This window comes from Cnephaeus nilssonii, assembly GCF_951640355.1.
Source record: "Cnephaeus nilssonii genome assembly, chromosome: 4".
In the NCBI taxonomy this organism is placed as follows: domain Eukaryota; kingdom Metazoa; phylum Chordata; class Mammalia; order Chiroptera; family Vespertilionidae; genus Cnephaeus; species Cnephaeus nilssonii.
The window spans coordinates 26,076,146-26,092,984 of NC_137075.1; the positions used below are offsets into that span (position 1 = coordinate 26,076,146).

The 16,839-nt window shown below is 40.9% G+C and overlaps 1 protein-coding gene across 2 annotated transcripts in view; it reads right to left on the bottom strand.

Moving 5' to 3' along the window:
* The window catches only part of SCFD1 (sec1 family domain containing 1), a 122,106-nt gene extending 105,495 nt beyond the window's left edge, over positions 1-16,611 (bottom strand). Inside the window, exons 1-4 of one of the 2 annotated variants that reach the window (XM_079767982.1) lie at positions 16,443-16,605; positions 10,684-10,754; positions 5,273-5,361; positions 2,416-2,506 (exon numbers count right to left, since the gene is read on the bottom strand). In XM_079767982.1, coding sequence (XP_079624108.1) covers positions 2,416-2,506; positions 5,273-5,361; positions 10,684-10,754; positions 16,443-16,491 — 300 coding nt within the window. In that variant the 5' untranslated portion in view covers positions 16,492-16,605. Of the gene's footprint in view, positions 1-2,415; positions 2,507-5,272; positions 5,362-10,683; positions 10,755-16,442 lie in introns of both variants that reach the window. The other variant, XM_079767983.1, reaches the window with a different exon arrangement.
* Between the last annotated feature and the right edge of the window lie 228 nt (positions 16,612-16,839).

A 16,839-nucleotide genomic window follows, 5' to 3' on the forward strand; every position in this document is an offset into this window, starting at 1 on the left:
CCAGTGGGAGGTGTGCAGGAGGCAGCTGATCAATGTTTCTCTCCTATTGATGTTTCTAACTCTCTATCCCTCTCCCTCCCTCTCTGTAAAAAAGCAATAAAATATATTAAAAAAATTTTTGTGTGTTCCAAAGGATACTATAAAGAAAGTGAAAAAAACCACAAAATGGGAGAAAATATTTGCAAATAATATACTCGATAAGGGTCTAGTATCCCAAATATGTAAAGTACTTTAACAACAAAACAATAAAAAGACAACTCAGTTGGCTGAGCAACATCCCATGCACCAGGAAGTCACAAGTTCAATCCCCTGTCAGGACACAGGCCCGGGTTACAGGCTTGATCCCCAGTAGGGGTTATGCAGGAGGCAGCCCATTGATGCTTCTCTCTCATTGATGTTTCTATCTCTCTCTTCCTCTCCCTTCTTCTCTCTGACATCAACAAAAACATATATTTTTTAAAAGTATAATAAAAAAAGACAACTCAATTAAAAATTAGATAAGAGATCTGAATGGACATTTCTCCAAAGATATACAAATGGCTAATAAGCATATTAAACGATGCTTAATATCATTAGTCATCAGAGAAATGCAAATCAAAACCACAATGAGATACACATTAGGAAGGCTAAAGATAATAAAAAGTACTAACAAGGATATGGAGAAATTGGTTTCACAATTCCTCAAAAGGTTAACCTTAGAGTTATTGTTTTACCAAGCAATTCCGCTCCAAGGTGTTTATGGACATAACAGAAATGAAAACACATGTCTATACAGACATATACACAAATGTTTATAACAGCCAAAAGGTGGAAGCAGCCCAAATGCCCATCAACTAATGGATAAACAAAATTTGGTATACTCATTCAATAGACTATCTTATATAATAAGAGGGTAATATGCAAATTGACCCTAATGGCTGGGAATGACCAGTTGCTATGACGTGCACTGACCACCAGGGGACACACGCTTAATGCAGGAGCTGCCCCCTGGTGGTCAGTGCGCTTCCACAGGGGGAGTGCTGCTCAGCCAGAAGCTAGCTCATGGCTGGCCACCACAGCGGCAGTGGCGGGAGCCTTTCCCGCCTCCACAGCAGTGCTTAGGAGAGCAGGCCTAAGCTGTCAGTCGGACATCCCCCAAGGGGTCCTAGACTGCAAGAGGGAGCAGTCCAGGCTGAGGGACCCCCTAAGTGCACAAATTTTCGTGCACCGGGCCTCTAGTTATTAAATAATAAAGAGGAATGAAGTACTGATACATGTTATGATATGAACTTTGAAAATACTATGCTAAAAGAAAGAAGTCAGATACAACAGACCATGTATATAATTCCATTCATATGTTAAGAAACAAAGAGTAGCTCAGGATAGGAAGTGGAGGTGGAAGATATAACAGTTAAGGAGATGAAAATGTTCTAGAAATTAATTATAATGATGGTTGCACAACTCTGAATATAATGAAAACCAATGAACTGTACACTTTGTACATTGTAAATAGGTGAATTTTATGGTAGGTGAACTATATTTCAATAAAACTGTTGTAACGAAAGGAAATAGGAAGGGACTGATAAATTGTGCCTCTTTTAAAAACGGCATAGTTGAGTTTATGCAGGGTAAAATAGAAAGCCAGGCATCATTAACTAAATAAGACACAAAATATGTGATTTTCAATAATTTAATTAGTAAATTCATTCAACAGTAAATAATGAAGATGCTTGTGATTTGTTAGCTATCTATCCAACATCCCCTTTCCCCCTCTACCTTGCTAAAAGAATCCAGATTTTGTTTGGGGTAGCAATACACTTATCTAAATATTAACTTCCACAGCCTCCTTTGAAGCTAATTCTACCATGTGAGGCATAAATTAAAGCCTTCTGGGAGTTTCGGGGAAAGTTTAGCTTTCCTGATCTAAACGAACAGCCAGGGGTGGCATATGCATTCTCCCCTTCCTCCTGCCTTGATAAAAAATGTGATGTTTACAGCTGCAGCTGCTACCTTGCATCCATGAAGCAATAAGCAAGCCAATGAAAAGCTACAAACTAAAGATAATAGATCAGAAACATAGAGGGAGCCTGAGTCTTTGATTACCTCATAGAGCGGCTATACTACCTTGGACATCCTACTTCCAGGCTTATTATTATCTTAGAAAAATAAAATCCTACTTTTAAGCTATAGTGTTAGGTTTTCTGGTTTTTTGTGTGTTTTTTTAAGCTAGACTCAGTCTTAAATCAATAAAATTTTCTTCTGCCAAAAAAATAATTTTAATCTGTCAGACTGGTATTTAAAATTCAAACATAGTCTTAAAAAATCAAAGTGGAGAAATGGGTAAGGGAATTTCTGATTTTTCACACTGGATATCTTTAGATTTTTAAAAAATCTGTTTTCACATTCAAGAGTCAGGAAAATAAGAACTCATGTTACCTGGCACATTCTGTCAATGTTTTCTTCAGTTGGCATTACAAAATACACTGCAGGAACATCTGGAATAGGATCTCGATCCGAGTGCAAAAGCCTAGAAGACAGAAAGAACATAAAACTCACTTTTTTCTTAGTCACTTATCTAAAAAGACAGTTTAAATCATTATTCACCAAACTAGGAGTTCATTAGTTCAAGAACAGTAACCAGTATTCTAAAAGCTCTTGCTGTAATTATTTATTTAACCCAGCATTCTCCTTGTACCAGTGTTACTATTTATGTAGCAAGATCCTAATCTCTTAGTCTTCATTTCTTACTAGGTGTACCGGTTAATAATGGCGGATTTTGTAATCAAAGGAAACACGATAATTTTAAGAGAAACATCAAAAGTGCTTTATTTCAAAGTAACGTCCATCGCTTAGCTACACATTTCCCCCATCTTTCAGGTAATTTGTGGATACCATCCCAATATAACTTTCCTTGTTTTGAGGCAAACCATTCAGAGACCCAATTTCCCACTTCATCATACGTTTTGAAGTGCTGCTCAGAAAGTGCATGTGCCATCGATTAGAACAAGTGGTGATCTGAAGGAGCAAGGTCTGGTGAATACAGCGGGTGGGTTAATACTTCCCAGGCAAGATCTTTTAAAGTGTCTTTAACTGGTTTTGAAGTGTGTGATGGTGCGTCATCATGAAGGAAAATTACTTTGCCGTGTCTTCTGGAACATTCCGGTTGCTTCATGATCAAAGTGTGGTTCAATTTGATGATTTGTTGTCGGCTGCGATCAGTATTAACAGTTTCACCTGGTTTTAAAAGCTCATAATTCATCACACCTTCCTGATCCCACCAAATGCAGAGCATTGTCTTCTTTCTGAAGCCATTTGGCCTTGCAGTCGATGTTGATGGTTGACCTGGATCAACCCATGATTTTGTGCATTTGGGATTCTCAAAATAATTCCACTTTTCACCACCAGTCACAATTCGATGCAAAAAAGACTTTTTTGTGCCGTTGAAGCAACATTTTACTGATGACTTTCAGTTTTCCATTTGTCTTTCATTCGGTTAAGTGGCACCCATTTTCCTTCCTTTAAAATCTTTCCCATTGCTTGTAAACGATCGGAAATTGTTTGCTGAGCAACGTTTAATCTTTCTGCAAGTTGTTTTTGAGTTTGACACGCATCTTCATCCAATAATGCTTGTAATTGTTGGTCTTCAGATTTTTTCGGTTGACCTGGACGTTCTTTGTCTTTCACATCGAAATCATCACTTTGAAAGCGTTTAAACCAGTGTTCACAAGTATCTTGAGATGGAGCAATGCTCACCATAAGCTTCAGCAGCACTTTTCTTCAAAATAATGAATTAAAACTTCCCCCAAATGCTTTTTTGGCACAAAATTCGACATTTTTAAGCGTAAAAAATCTGATGTTAACACCTTCAGAAAATTTGACATATGAAGTTTTGAAGCTTGTTTTCAATACAACAAAATAGCATACATATCAAATTGCATATATATCAACATATGTGTAACTCCATCTATTGAAAAAAATCCGTATTAACTGGTACACGTAGTATACTCCAGTTGCCTTACTTTTAATACCTCTTCTAACAATGTTCTTCTTGAAAGAGAACTAAAAGCACATTCAAAATGAATTTTATTCCCATTTTTCATAGAAAAAGGCTTGGGGAGGTGAGTGGAAGGAAAGTGAAGTTCTCCAAGAGAGAAAAAAACAGAAAGCTGAAAGTCTTTGGAAGCAGTAAAAAATTTTAACCATAACGTCAAATATATTTTTTAAATGAAAGATATATAAATGCTTCCTTTACGAGAATTTTTTGTTGTTGCTACATAACAGAATGCATAAGAGATCATCTAAGCACTCAAAGATTTTTATCACTTGATAATTTTCCTTTTTACAATACAGGCCCAGTATATTCATTCAAATATCCAATATCAAATCACAAAAAGTCTTTATTCTTCATTGTAAGATTTTACCGGGCTTGTATCAGGAAATAGAACTAAAATTTGATTTCTACAATATTCTATAGTCATCCTTCTATAAGCAATATCCTACGTACAATCTTTTGTGTGTCCTTCTATATACAATATTGTAGTCATCCTTCTATAAAGAAGAGAGTGAAGAGGTACATGCAATTTATCAAACATATAAGAAGCAACATAATCAAATAAATTCAGTAGTTAAGAAGATAGCATAGATAGCCTCCTATAGTGATTAAGTCATTACTTCATAGTTACTTAAATTTTTCATATTAATGGTAAACTAATTTAAAAAGTATATGTAAATTAAATAAAAAAATGTTCAGAGCGGGAAAAGATCTTAAGACAACCAGTTCTTTTCCTTCACATAAGAGGGTAAATCAATCTGTAGAAAAAAATATGAGAGAAAATTTAAATTCTGAAATTAGAAACTCTTAGACTGAGTATTTATTTTTAACATAAGAAGTAAAGGGTTGCCCTCGCTGGTTTGGTTCAGTAAATAAGAGTGTTGGCCTGTGGACTGATGGGTCCTGGGTTCTATTCCAGTCAAGGGCATATGCCCGGGGTTGGAGCTTGATCCCCAGTGGGGGGCGTGCAGAAAGCAGCCAATGAATGATTCTCTCTCATCATTGATTATTCTCTCTCTCTCTCTCACTCTCCCTTCGTCTCTGAAATCAATAAAAATATATTTTTTAAAAAAAGAAATACAGGGTTGAATAAAAGAAGATTAAAAAATGTTATTCTATAAAATACCGTAACTTAACAATATATTCTCTATAAATGTCCCCTAATGATTTTAAGGTACCCAAAGAAGTCTTTAACAACTATCTGAAAACAAATGCCATTATTAGAAATATGTTAAAACTCACAGATGCAGAGTGATTCCCATGTCTCTTAGCTCCTTCACAGATAGAAGAGGAGAGATGATATCCTGGCCAAATCTGTCATAAATGAGCACCTAATAAAAAATTGTGGTTTTTAAACATCATTATCAGTGAACAGTCAATAGAGAGACCATACTAAGACAATGTTGGCATACATTTTATTTTAATCAATCAAGTATATTGAATTCTTATACATATACCAATTTAATATTTGCTAGCATTTTCACTAAAATGTCCATTCATGCAGCAATCCATTCTTAAAAACATTACTACTTAGACTAAAATAAAATAATAATTATATAAATTTCTTCTTACAGACTACTTTTTCTATGTTAAAAAATATACTAGAGGACTTTTGGTCAAGATGGCAGAGTAGGTAAATGCTGTGCTTGTTTCCTCCCACAACTACATCAAAATTACAACTAAATGACAGAACAACCATCCTTGAGAATTACCTGATGACTAGCTGAACAGGACTCCTACAACTAAGGATAAATGGAAGCCATACTGAGACTGGTAGGAGGGGCAGAGATGCAGAAGGGCCGGTCCCACTCCCATGTGTGGCAGTTTAAGAATTGGGATGAATATCATGGCTGTGGAGGTCCTCCCTGAAGAATGAGGGATCCCAGCCCTCAGCACCAGTGACAACGGGACGAAGAGTCCCCCAAACATCTGGCTGTGAAAACCAGAGGGATTGTGTCCGAGTGAGGGGGCTCGGAGGAGGGGCTGCTGCTGTAGACCTAGGTGCTGAAGTCTTAAAGGGCCTGAAACAGACTTATTCACTCACAAACTCACTCTGGGCTCCAGCACAGAGCAGCAGCTTGAAAAGCACTAGGGACATAGGGGGAGGAACTGAATTCTCTAGATTCAGGGTGAGGGCTGGAGGGGCAGCTCTCTCTGGGACCAAACTGTTGGCAGGCGCCATTGTTCCTTTGCTGAGCCCACCCCCACCCAGCCTGCAGGTGCAAGTGGGCACCAAATCTTGAGTCTCCATCAAACTGGATTCAAACTGATTCCCTGAAAACTTTCCCTATGCAACCCATGCACCAGCCCAAACCTCAATTAGTGGTTGCTCCTTACAAGCTGTCGGCCTTGCCTCACACTTTGGACTTTACTTTAATCTCTCAAAGTCCACAAACTCCAAACAAGCAGTGGCTGTCTTCAGCATGCCCTGTACCCCTTGCTAAGTGTTCCCTGGCATGAGTGGCAGTTGGCCTTGGTTTGCAGTATAGCCTCTCCCAGGCACCTCCAAGTCCAGTATAGGCTGCAAACAACCACAGATCACTATAAGTCCTACCAGGTGGTCCCTGCCAGGCAGGCATTGGCTGATTTGGACATGCACCAGAGCCCCTCCCAAGAGGCCCTAGAACCAATACACCCAGTAGCCATCTTCAGGCCATAACAGAGCACCACCGAATTAGCTCCACAAATGACACACGCAAAGGGTGGACTTGGCAAGCACCAGAGCCCCACTACAGTGATTCCCACTCAATGGGGTCAACCCCCGCACTACAGCTCATCCACTGTAATTATGGCCAATCCTCACGTCCAGTAGCCTGGGGGTCAATCCCATCCACTGGCATGCCAATAGCAATCACCCAGCTCAGGTGACCAGGGAGTCTGCACCACTGGGCCCCACTCTGACATCTAACACAGGACACCTACTACATAAGGCCACTCTGCCAAGACTGGGAGACACTGCAGGTCTATCTAGTACCTAGAAATAAATACAGGGAGTCAGTCAAAATGAGGAGGAAAGAAACATGTCCCAAATGAAAAAATAGGACAAAACTCCAGAAGAAGAACTAAAAAAAATGGAGGCGAGCAGTCTACCAGATAGAGTTCAAAACACTGGTTGTAAGAATATTCAATGAACATAGGAGAAGAAGAGATGAAATCAGGGAGAACTTACACAAAGATAAAGAAACCATAAGGAAGAACACAATAACTGAAATTAAGATGGAACCAACAGCAGATCAGATGAAGCAGAGAATGGAATCAGTGATCTGGAACACAAGATAGCTGAAAACACCCTAGAACCAGAAGAAAAAAATAAATAAAAAATAATAAATAAATAAACACACACACACACACACACACACACACACACACACACACACACACGGTTTAAAGGACATCTTTAAGTGTAACAACATTTGATACCACCAGAAGAAGAGTGAGAGCAAGGGAAAGAAAACCTATTTGAAGAAATAATGACAGAAAACTTCCCCTACCTGGAGAAGAAAATAGACATACAAGTCCAGAAAGAGCAGGGAGGCAAAAACAAGATGAATCCAAAGAGGCCCACACCAAGACACGTCGTAATTAAAATGCCAAAGGTTAAAGAGTAACTGCTTTACTCTTGCTCCTTTTAAAAGGAGCAAGAGTAAAGCAGTTAATTACCTACAAGGGAACTCCCATAAGACTGTCAGATGATTTCTCAACATTTCAGGCCAAAGGGACTGGCATGAACTAATCAAAGTGATGAAAAGCAAGGAACTATGAACAAAATTACCCAGTAAGGCTGTCATTTAAAATCGAAGGAGAGCCCTAACCGGTTTGGCTCAGTGGATAGAGCATCAGCCTGCGGACTCAAGGGTTCCAGGTTCAATTCCGGTCAAGGGCATGTACCTTGGTTGCGGGCACATCCCCAGTAGGAGGTGTGCAGGAGGCAGCTGATTGATGTTTCTTTCTCATCGATGTTTCTAACTCTCTATCCCTCTCCCTTCCTCTCTGTAAAAAATCAATAAAATATATTTTTAAAAAATTAAATAAATAAAATAAAATAAAATCGAAGGAGAGCCCTAGCCAGTCTGGCTCAGTGGATAGTGTCAGCCTGCGGACTGAAGGGTCCCAGGTTCAATTCTGGTCAAGGGCACATGCCCTTGGTTGTGGGCTCAATCCCCAAGGGGGGCGTGCAGGAGGCAGCCAACCGATGATTCTCTCTCATCACTGATGTTTCTACCTCTCTCTCCCTCTTCCTTCCTCTCTGAAATCGATTTAAAAAAAAAATCAAAGGAGACACAAAGAGCTTTCTAGACAAGAAAAAGCTAAAGGAGTTCATCACCACTAAACCAGTATTACAAGAAATGCTAAAGGAACTTCTTTAAGAAGAAAAAAGATAAAAAATATGAATAATAAAATGGCAATAATGACTTACCCATCAATAATCACTTTAAATGTAAATGGATTAAATGCTCCAATCAAAGGAAAAAGAGTGGCTGAATGAAAAAGAAAACAAGCCCAGCTGGCATGGTTCAATGGTTGAGTGTCGACCTATGAACCAGGAGGTCATGGTTCGATTCCTGGTCAGGGCACGTGCCTGAGTTTCAGGCTCAATTCCCAGTGTGGGGTGTGCAGGAGGCAGCCGATCCATCATTTTCATTCATCATGGATGTTTTTATCTTTCTCTCCCTCTCCCTTCCTCTCTGAAATTAATAAAAATATTTTTTTAAAAAAGAAAACAAGACCTATACATATGCTGCCTAAAAGAGACCCACTTCAGATAGAAGGACACACACAGACTGAAAGTAAAGGAATGGAGAAGAATATTTCCTGAAAATGGAAATGAAAAAGAAAAAAAAAAAAAGCTGGGCTAGCAATACCTTTATCAGATAAAATAGACTTTCAAAAAAAAGGCCATCAAGAGACAGAGAAGCCTTGGCTGGCTTGGCTCAGTGGTAGAGCGTCAACCCGAGGGGTCACGGGTTTGATTGCTGGTCAAGGGCATGTGCCTCCATTGCCATTGGATCCCCGACCCCAGTTGGGGCCCATGTAGCAGGCAACCAATCAATGTGTCTCTCTCACATTGATGTCTCTCCCCTCCTCCCCCCGCCGCCTCCCCTTCCACTCGGTCTGAAAATCAATGGAAAAAATATCCTCTGGGGAGGATTTAAAAAGAGAGAGAGAGAGAAAGAACATTTCATATACAATAGTTTAGGTATGGAAGCAACCTAAGTGTCCATCAATAGACAACTGGATAAAGAAGATACGGTATATATAATCAATGGAATATTTCTCAGACATGAAAAATAATGAAATCTTTCCATTTGCAACAACACTGATGGACCTAGAGAGCATTATGCTAATTGAAATAAGTCAGAGAAAGATTTCACTTACATGTGAAGTCTAAAAAACAAAACAAATGAGCAATAAAAACAGAAACAAACTCATAGATATAGAAAACAAATTTATGTTGCCCGGGTTTCAGGCTTGATCACCAGTAGGAGCCCTGCAGGAGGTAGCCTCTCATCTATGTTTCTCTCTCAGATGTTTCTATCTCTCTATCCCTCTCTCTTCCACTCTCTCTAAAAAAATCAATAAAAACATTAAGAAAAAACAATAAACAAGTATAGTTTATGCAAGGGACAATAAGGAAATGACCATAAATAACGAGGAAGGAAGGGGGAAATTAGGGGATATGCTCAAACTTAAACTATGAATAATTCAATATAGATAGCTTTAACCAAAGTACTTCTGAGGACTCATGGAGAATTTTCAAAATGCCCAAAACTGTAACCAAGGTGACTTGTTCTTAATTCCTAGCAAGAGAGAAATTTAAAGTGATTATAAACTGATAAGTTTGAAACTAATGGATTGCATTATCTTTTTGAAGAAAGAGCTAGAGGGAGCATGAAGTTTAAAATGAAATAGCTCGAATAGGAAGTTTAAAGGTTTCTCCAGCATTTCTCAGGGAGAAAGATTATGGATTGCTTTCTGATCCAATTACCAGTTTTACTGATAGTTTTATATATCACAAATTAATGAAGTGGCTTTTTTTTTGTTTGTTTTTTCATTGATTTCAGAGAGGAAGAGAGAGAGATAGAAACATCAATGATGAGAGGGAATCATTGATTGGCCGTCTCCTGCATGCCCACTACTGGAGGGGGGGGGGGGGCGGCGGGTATCGAGCCCGCAACCTGGTCATGTGCCCTTGGCTGGAATCAAATCTGGGATCCTTTAGTCTGCAGGCCAATGCTCTATCCGCTGAGCCAAACCGGCTAGTGGTATTTTCGTTTACAGATCACTCTCTCAAGAGTTTATTAAAATAGACCAATCCCCAGAGTCTCACTAACCCTGAGCAAGCTTGCAAGATCCAAACTCTGGATTAGCAGAGCTAAAGAATAAAACATAAACCAGAGTAAAGGCCTAAGAGAGGAGTGCTGCCCAGGAGATCAGGATTAACTAGATGAAATACTACTATCATTGCCTGTCTTACTCCATATAATATTTATCAAAAAGATTCATATTAAGAAGTCATGTTAAATAAAAATAAAATATTCATTCATTACCACTAAAATGTGCTACTGTTCAGTATTAACAAGAAATTCCATCCAATCACCACCAATAAGTGCTGAGAAAAAGGAAATAGTCCCCATTAAAATAAACTCTCCTACCTTCCATACTGGTTCTCCAGTGCTGTTTTTAACATGAGGCACATTGAAATTCAACATACGTTTCAAAGCCACTGGAAATAAAAAGAGTCTCATTAAATATAACATTTTCTTTTTAGGATTTCACTTTTCCCCCACATTTATTACTACCTCAAAACAAAATACACAATTATTCAAGTAAAACTGATTAATCAAATGACTGGGTATTGAGTCTGAAACTCAGGCATGTGCCCTGACTAGGAATGGAACCGTGACCTGCCTCATAGGTCAATGCTCAACCACTGAGTCACACCCATTGGGCTATTTTGTGTTTTTTATTGCTTATCTGTTCATGTGTTACAAATAACAGACTCAGATGTAATTAATTTTAAGGAAAATAAAAATTTCGATGTACTTCTATGTGAAGACGAGATGGCCAAATAGGGTAGGTACTCTTTAGGTGATTTAATTTTTAAAAGATTGGCAACACTAAAATCTACTTAGTTGATTTTAAAAAGCATTTTGAATAGGTTTTATTATTAATACAGAATAATCGACAAGCCCAACTCCTACTAGATAATTACATAATGCTCCAATTACCTGAATATTAATTTACAGCATATTCACTCACTCACTAGAAAACCTTCTATTAAATGCTTGTTTCTTGAGGCAGGTAAAATAAGAAATTGCATTTCAGATATATATTTGCATATTTTTGTGTGTACATACAGACATAACATTTTGGTAAAATATTAGTACCTAATGCCCAGCCAATAATTCACATTGCCAATACTAATTTATACCTACTTCAGTAGCTCATGAGTGTTATGGTATTATCCCATCTAATAAAAGAGTAATATGCAAATTAACCATCACTCCGCTACACCCACAAGCCAATCAGGAGTGAATATGCAAATAAAACCCAACCAAGATGGCTACGGCCACAGAGAGTAGGAGGGAGGCTTGGGTTTACCAGGCGATGGAGGAAGCCAAGCTTTCCGCACACCCTGGCTGGCCCAGGCCTCCGCTTAAGGCTACAAAGTTTCAATTATAGAAGATAAATAAATTTCAACAGAAATGGCTGCCACCACGGAGCAAGCAGAAGGCTTGGCTACGCTCAAGGCTACAAAGTTTCAATTGTAGAAGGTAAATAAACCCCAGATACCAGGGCCTCCGCTTGGGTCGCCGGGGGGCTTGGCCAGCCTGCAAACCACCAGAGGCCCCTCACCCAAGCTGCCCCATGCCCCAAGGGAACCCCCACCCTGATCCGGGACACCCTTCAGGGCAAACCAGCTGGCCCCCACCCGTGCACCAGGCCTCTATCCTATCTAATAAAAGAGTAATATGCAGACTGACCATCACTCCAACACACAAGATGGCTGCCCCCTGCACGCCCCCTACATGTGGTCAAAGATCCTGCCCCCATGTGAATACAAGATGGCCACCACAAGATGGCCAGCAGGGGAGGGCAGTTGGGAGGGATCAGGCCTGCAAGGGAGGGCAGTTGTGGGCAATCAGGCCAGCAGGGGAGGGCAGTTAGAGGTGACCAGGCCGGCAGAGGAGGGAAGTTGGGGGCAGACAGGCTGGCAGGGGAGCAGTTAGACATCAATCAGGCTGGCAGGGGAGTGGTTAGGGGGTGATCAGGGGCAATCAGGAAGGCAGGCGCAATCAGGAAGGCAGGCAGGCAAGCCGTTGGGAGCCAGCAGTCCTGGATTGTGAGAAGGATGTCCCAGCGGGATCGGGCCTAAACGGGCAGTCGGACATCCCTCGAGGGGTCCCAGATTGGAGAGGGTGCAGGCTGGGCTGAGGGACACCCCCCCTCCCATGCACGAATTTTGTGCACCGGGTCTCTAGTACAAAAAATAAACAAACAAAAACCACTTTGCATAAAGATGATTAACACATGAGGCATAGCAGGATGAAATCTCCCACTGTGCTTTAAAAGAGCTCTTCCTCCCACCTCCAGACAATAGAGATGCCACCATCCTGGCACTCATGGCCCGACAGAGAAAATCTTGTTTCTAGGAACAGCTGTTCACACTCTTGACACAGGACAACTGGGAAGAACCACAGCCTGAGCTGCATGTGAGCCCCAGGTGTAGAGAGTTCTCCAGAGGTAGGCCTCGGCTAAAGGAGAGGCCAGTAACAGCAGGTATTTGCCTTCTCAGCCCCATCTAGATGAATATCCCCAACTCTGAGCCTGGGCTAACTTGTTAACGGGGATTTTGACACAGTGGATTTGTTAATAAAGCAAAAGGTCTGTGTCCAAATAATATATAAGAATGTAATTTTACTTTCATCAGAGTAACACCCTAAAGGCGTAAATCATTGCTTTTAACTCAAATGACAAACTAATTTTCTTTATTGGCCCTAAACATATTATCCAGTTTTAGATTTGGTTAATGTAGTTTCACCCTTGCCTGAAATGTTTTTTGTTTTTGTTCATTCATTCACTATATACTCATTCAACAAATGTTAGTAGTGTGTACCATCTGCTGGACACAGCTTTAGTTGTTGGCACTAAACAAAATAGACAATAAAAATTACCTATTCCTCAAGTAGTTTCATTTTAGTTGGGGAGAAAAGACAACAAAATAAATAAAACATGTGGTATGTGAGATCATGGTAAGTGCTATGGAGAAAAACAAGGAAGGGAAGGGGGAAGAAGGAGTAGTGGTGTAATTTTAAGTAGTCAGGAAAGGTCTCCTGAGTAGGTAACATTTGAATAAAGGCCTAAAGGAAGTGAGGGGGTGAGCCACAGATACCTCTAAAAGAATATTCTAAATAGAAAAAAACATATATTAAGGCTCTGAAGTAGGAAGTCTCGTGTGTTTAGAAAAAGTAATAATAATAGGGAATGAGGTCAAAAAGTTAAGTGCGAATCAGATCATATGGAACCTTGTAGAACAGCGGTTGCCAACCTTTCGGACCTCACGGACCACCAGTGGTCCGCAGACCACCGGTTGGCGACTGCTGTATTAGACCACTGTAAAATCACTTTGGCTTTTATTATGATTGAAATAGGAAGCAGCTGGAGGGTTTTGAGCAAATATGTAACATTTGAGTACTGTGCGAAGAAAAATGAAGGGGGACAGGGATGTAAAAGCAAGGAGACCAAATAGGCAGTTATTACAGAAATTAATGGTGGCTTGGACATGGGTGATAGCAACGACAACGGTCAGATCCTGGAAATATCTTCAGAATAGGGCTGACACCCCGGCTGGTTTGGCTCGGTAGATAAAGCGTCAGCTTGCAGACTGAAAGGTCCCGGGTTCGATTCTGGTCAAGGGCACATGCCGGTGTTTTGGGCTCAATTCCCAGTAGGGGGCATGCAGGATTCTCATCACTGATGTTTCTATCTCTCTCCCTTCCTCTCCCTGAAGTCAATAAAACATATTAAAAAAAAAAAAATCCAGAACGGAGCTGACAAGATTTACTGACAGACCTGATGTGGGATATGAGAGAAGTCAAGAAAACTCCCAAGGTTTTTGACCTGAGCAACTACACGAATGGAGTTGGCATTAATTGATATGGGGTATACTAAGTTCAGAGGACAGACTAGAGAGATAAACTTGGGGATTGTCAGTATGTAGATAATACCTATTTATCCAAGAGGCTCAAGAGATCACAATAGAGAAAGTAGTTGATCTGTGGTTCTCCAATGCTCAGAAGTGAGGGAGCTGAGCAAGAACCGCAACACAGAGGCATGCAAGAAGGACCATGGTAACACAGGATTCTGCCTGTTGAGTTAAAGGCAGAAATAGAGAGGGCAGTGGTCCAGGACACATGCACAAACAAGATGGCTTTTGAGGTGCCTTTAAGATGAATAAAGATTCTTCAGAGAGGCAAAGCAAAAAAACAGGCATCTGCAAAATGGAGATTATAATACATATAAAAATCACAAATACCATGCCCTAGCTGGTTTGGCTCAGCCGACAGAGCGTCAGCCTGTGGACTGAAGGGTCCCAGGTTTGATTCCAGTCAAGGGCACATGACCAGGTTGCGGGCTTGATCCCCAGTGTGGGGCATGCAGGAGGCAGCCGATAAATGATTCTCTCCCATCATTGATGTTTCTCTCTCCCTCTCCCTTCCTCTCTGAAATCAATAAAAATATATATATTTTTAAAAATCACTAAAACCAGTGCCCGGCAATACTAAATGCTCAATATATATCAACCATTATCTACCCAAATAGATCGCAAACTCCTCTGTATCACACTGTCTGGTACTTGGAATATCTGAGAATTGACTGTGAGTTATTTCCCAAAATATTCTCGATATATATCAGGGAGATGTTTAATTCTGCAACTATAACATGTATAATAGGGGTTTATCTTTCTCTGAAAATAAAACAGAATTTGTGGGTACTAAGATAATAAATGATTAATCTGGCATAACCTATCTAGTAATGATGTGCAGTCTTGCTATAATTAACTTTATTTCTGCAGAAATTTAAATTATGCTGTTAGATTTAAAATTCTACATTTTCTGCATATAAAAATTACTACCATACAATTTTTCATTTTTCAAAAAGTTCCTTTGTATTGGTAAAGAGTGCTCCTTCACATCTTATTTTTATTTTAATATGTAGTATAACCTAATTCACTGAGCTTCATTAAGCTGTCAGAACCATACTTCTATTTGCTTCCATAGATAAAATGAATGGCAAGTATTCCCCAAATCTTATTAGAACTTTCATATATTTAAGTTATGCCTGCCTTCATCTGCTAGCTTATAATAAATTATCTATTGGGGAAAGCAGAACACAACTCAGTATGCACTGTGTGTCATTATCAGTCTGAAGTCTGCCATTCATTTTTTCTTTGAAATCCAAAGGAAGGAATCAAGCACAGACAAATCCCTGCTATAGGACACATTAATCATAACCAATTATTTTCCTATCCAAATTTATATGCAACATAAAATAATTACAAGGGACAGAATTTACAAGTATGCACATTTTTGATGGCTCATTTCTATTAGCTCCTCAGAATGAACAGCTTGGTAACTTTTAAGACAACTGGCTAACAGGTATAAACCACCAGTTTGTAGCTAACAGGTAAAATGCAAGTTGTCTAAAAAATTAAGGCAAAACTAAGAATATCTAAGATAGAAAAAAAACATCAAAGCTCAAGGGAAGAAATGTATACTTTTTTCACTACGTTTCGCTGTATATACTGTCTGTGTAGTTTGAAAACACTCATTAGTGAAACAGTTAAAATGGTAAGGCTATTCTTTTTCTTCTTTTCCCCATTGCCATTCTTCAATCCCATTCCTGCAAGCTGGTGAAATCACCAGGCATTTCTCAAGTGCCCCCAATGATTGAGTCCAGAGGTGCAATGGCCGAACGTAAGTTCCCTGAGAAGAATACGTGTTTTTCACCTGTGGTGGGAATGCCAGAAAACGACATTAACACGGAGAGAACCGAACCGTGCACAGAAACAAGCCCAGAGAGGCAACACAGGGGAAACTGCCACCCGCCGGGGCTTGTCACGACGGCCGTGGCGCGCAGGAGGAAGGAGACGGAGCAGGACCACACCAGCCGGCCCCCGCACAGGCCCTCCGCCTGCACCCGCAGGGGGGGCCGCGTTCCCGAGTCCACGGCGTCTCTTCCCTCAAACTCAAAGGGGAGGGGCTCTCGGTGCTGCGGGAACGGGATCACCCTCCGGGCGGCCCGTCTCCCAGCTCCGTGCGCTGCGACCGAGGCCGGCGACCAGCGGGGGAAGAGGGCGTCGCACCGCAGCCACAGAACCGCAGGGAGAAGGGAAGGAAGGGCTCGGTACCTGTTTGTCTCTCTCGAATACTAGCTGCCGCCATCTTGGCTCCCACCATCCACTGCCCGGCCGGCGAGTGGAGCCCGGGGTGACGTGGCCGCCGCAGCCGCCCCGGAAGCAAAGCCCGGAGGGGCGGGGCCGAGGGAAGTTCCGGGGGGCGACCCTCCCACGGCGGCACCCCGGCGGGACTTTGAGCCCCAGTGCGGGTTAGTTAAAGCCTGCGCCCTGTAGAGGTTTTCTGCTGCGGAATAGCAGGCGTTTTTATTCTGTGTAGTCAAGCCACGCCTCCCAAGTGGCAGCTGCTGGAAGTTGAACCCTGACGGTGGGAGCGTGGTGTGGGGCGAAGAACGTAAGCATTGAACTGTGTGGTCCTGTACAGATTGCTCACTGGTGAGAGTGCCTACGG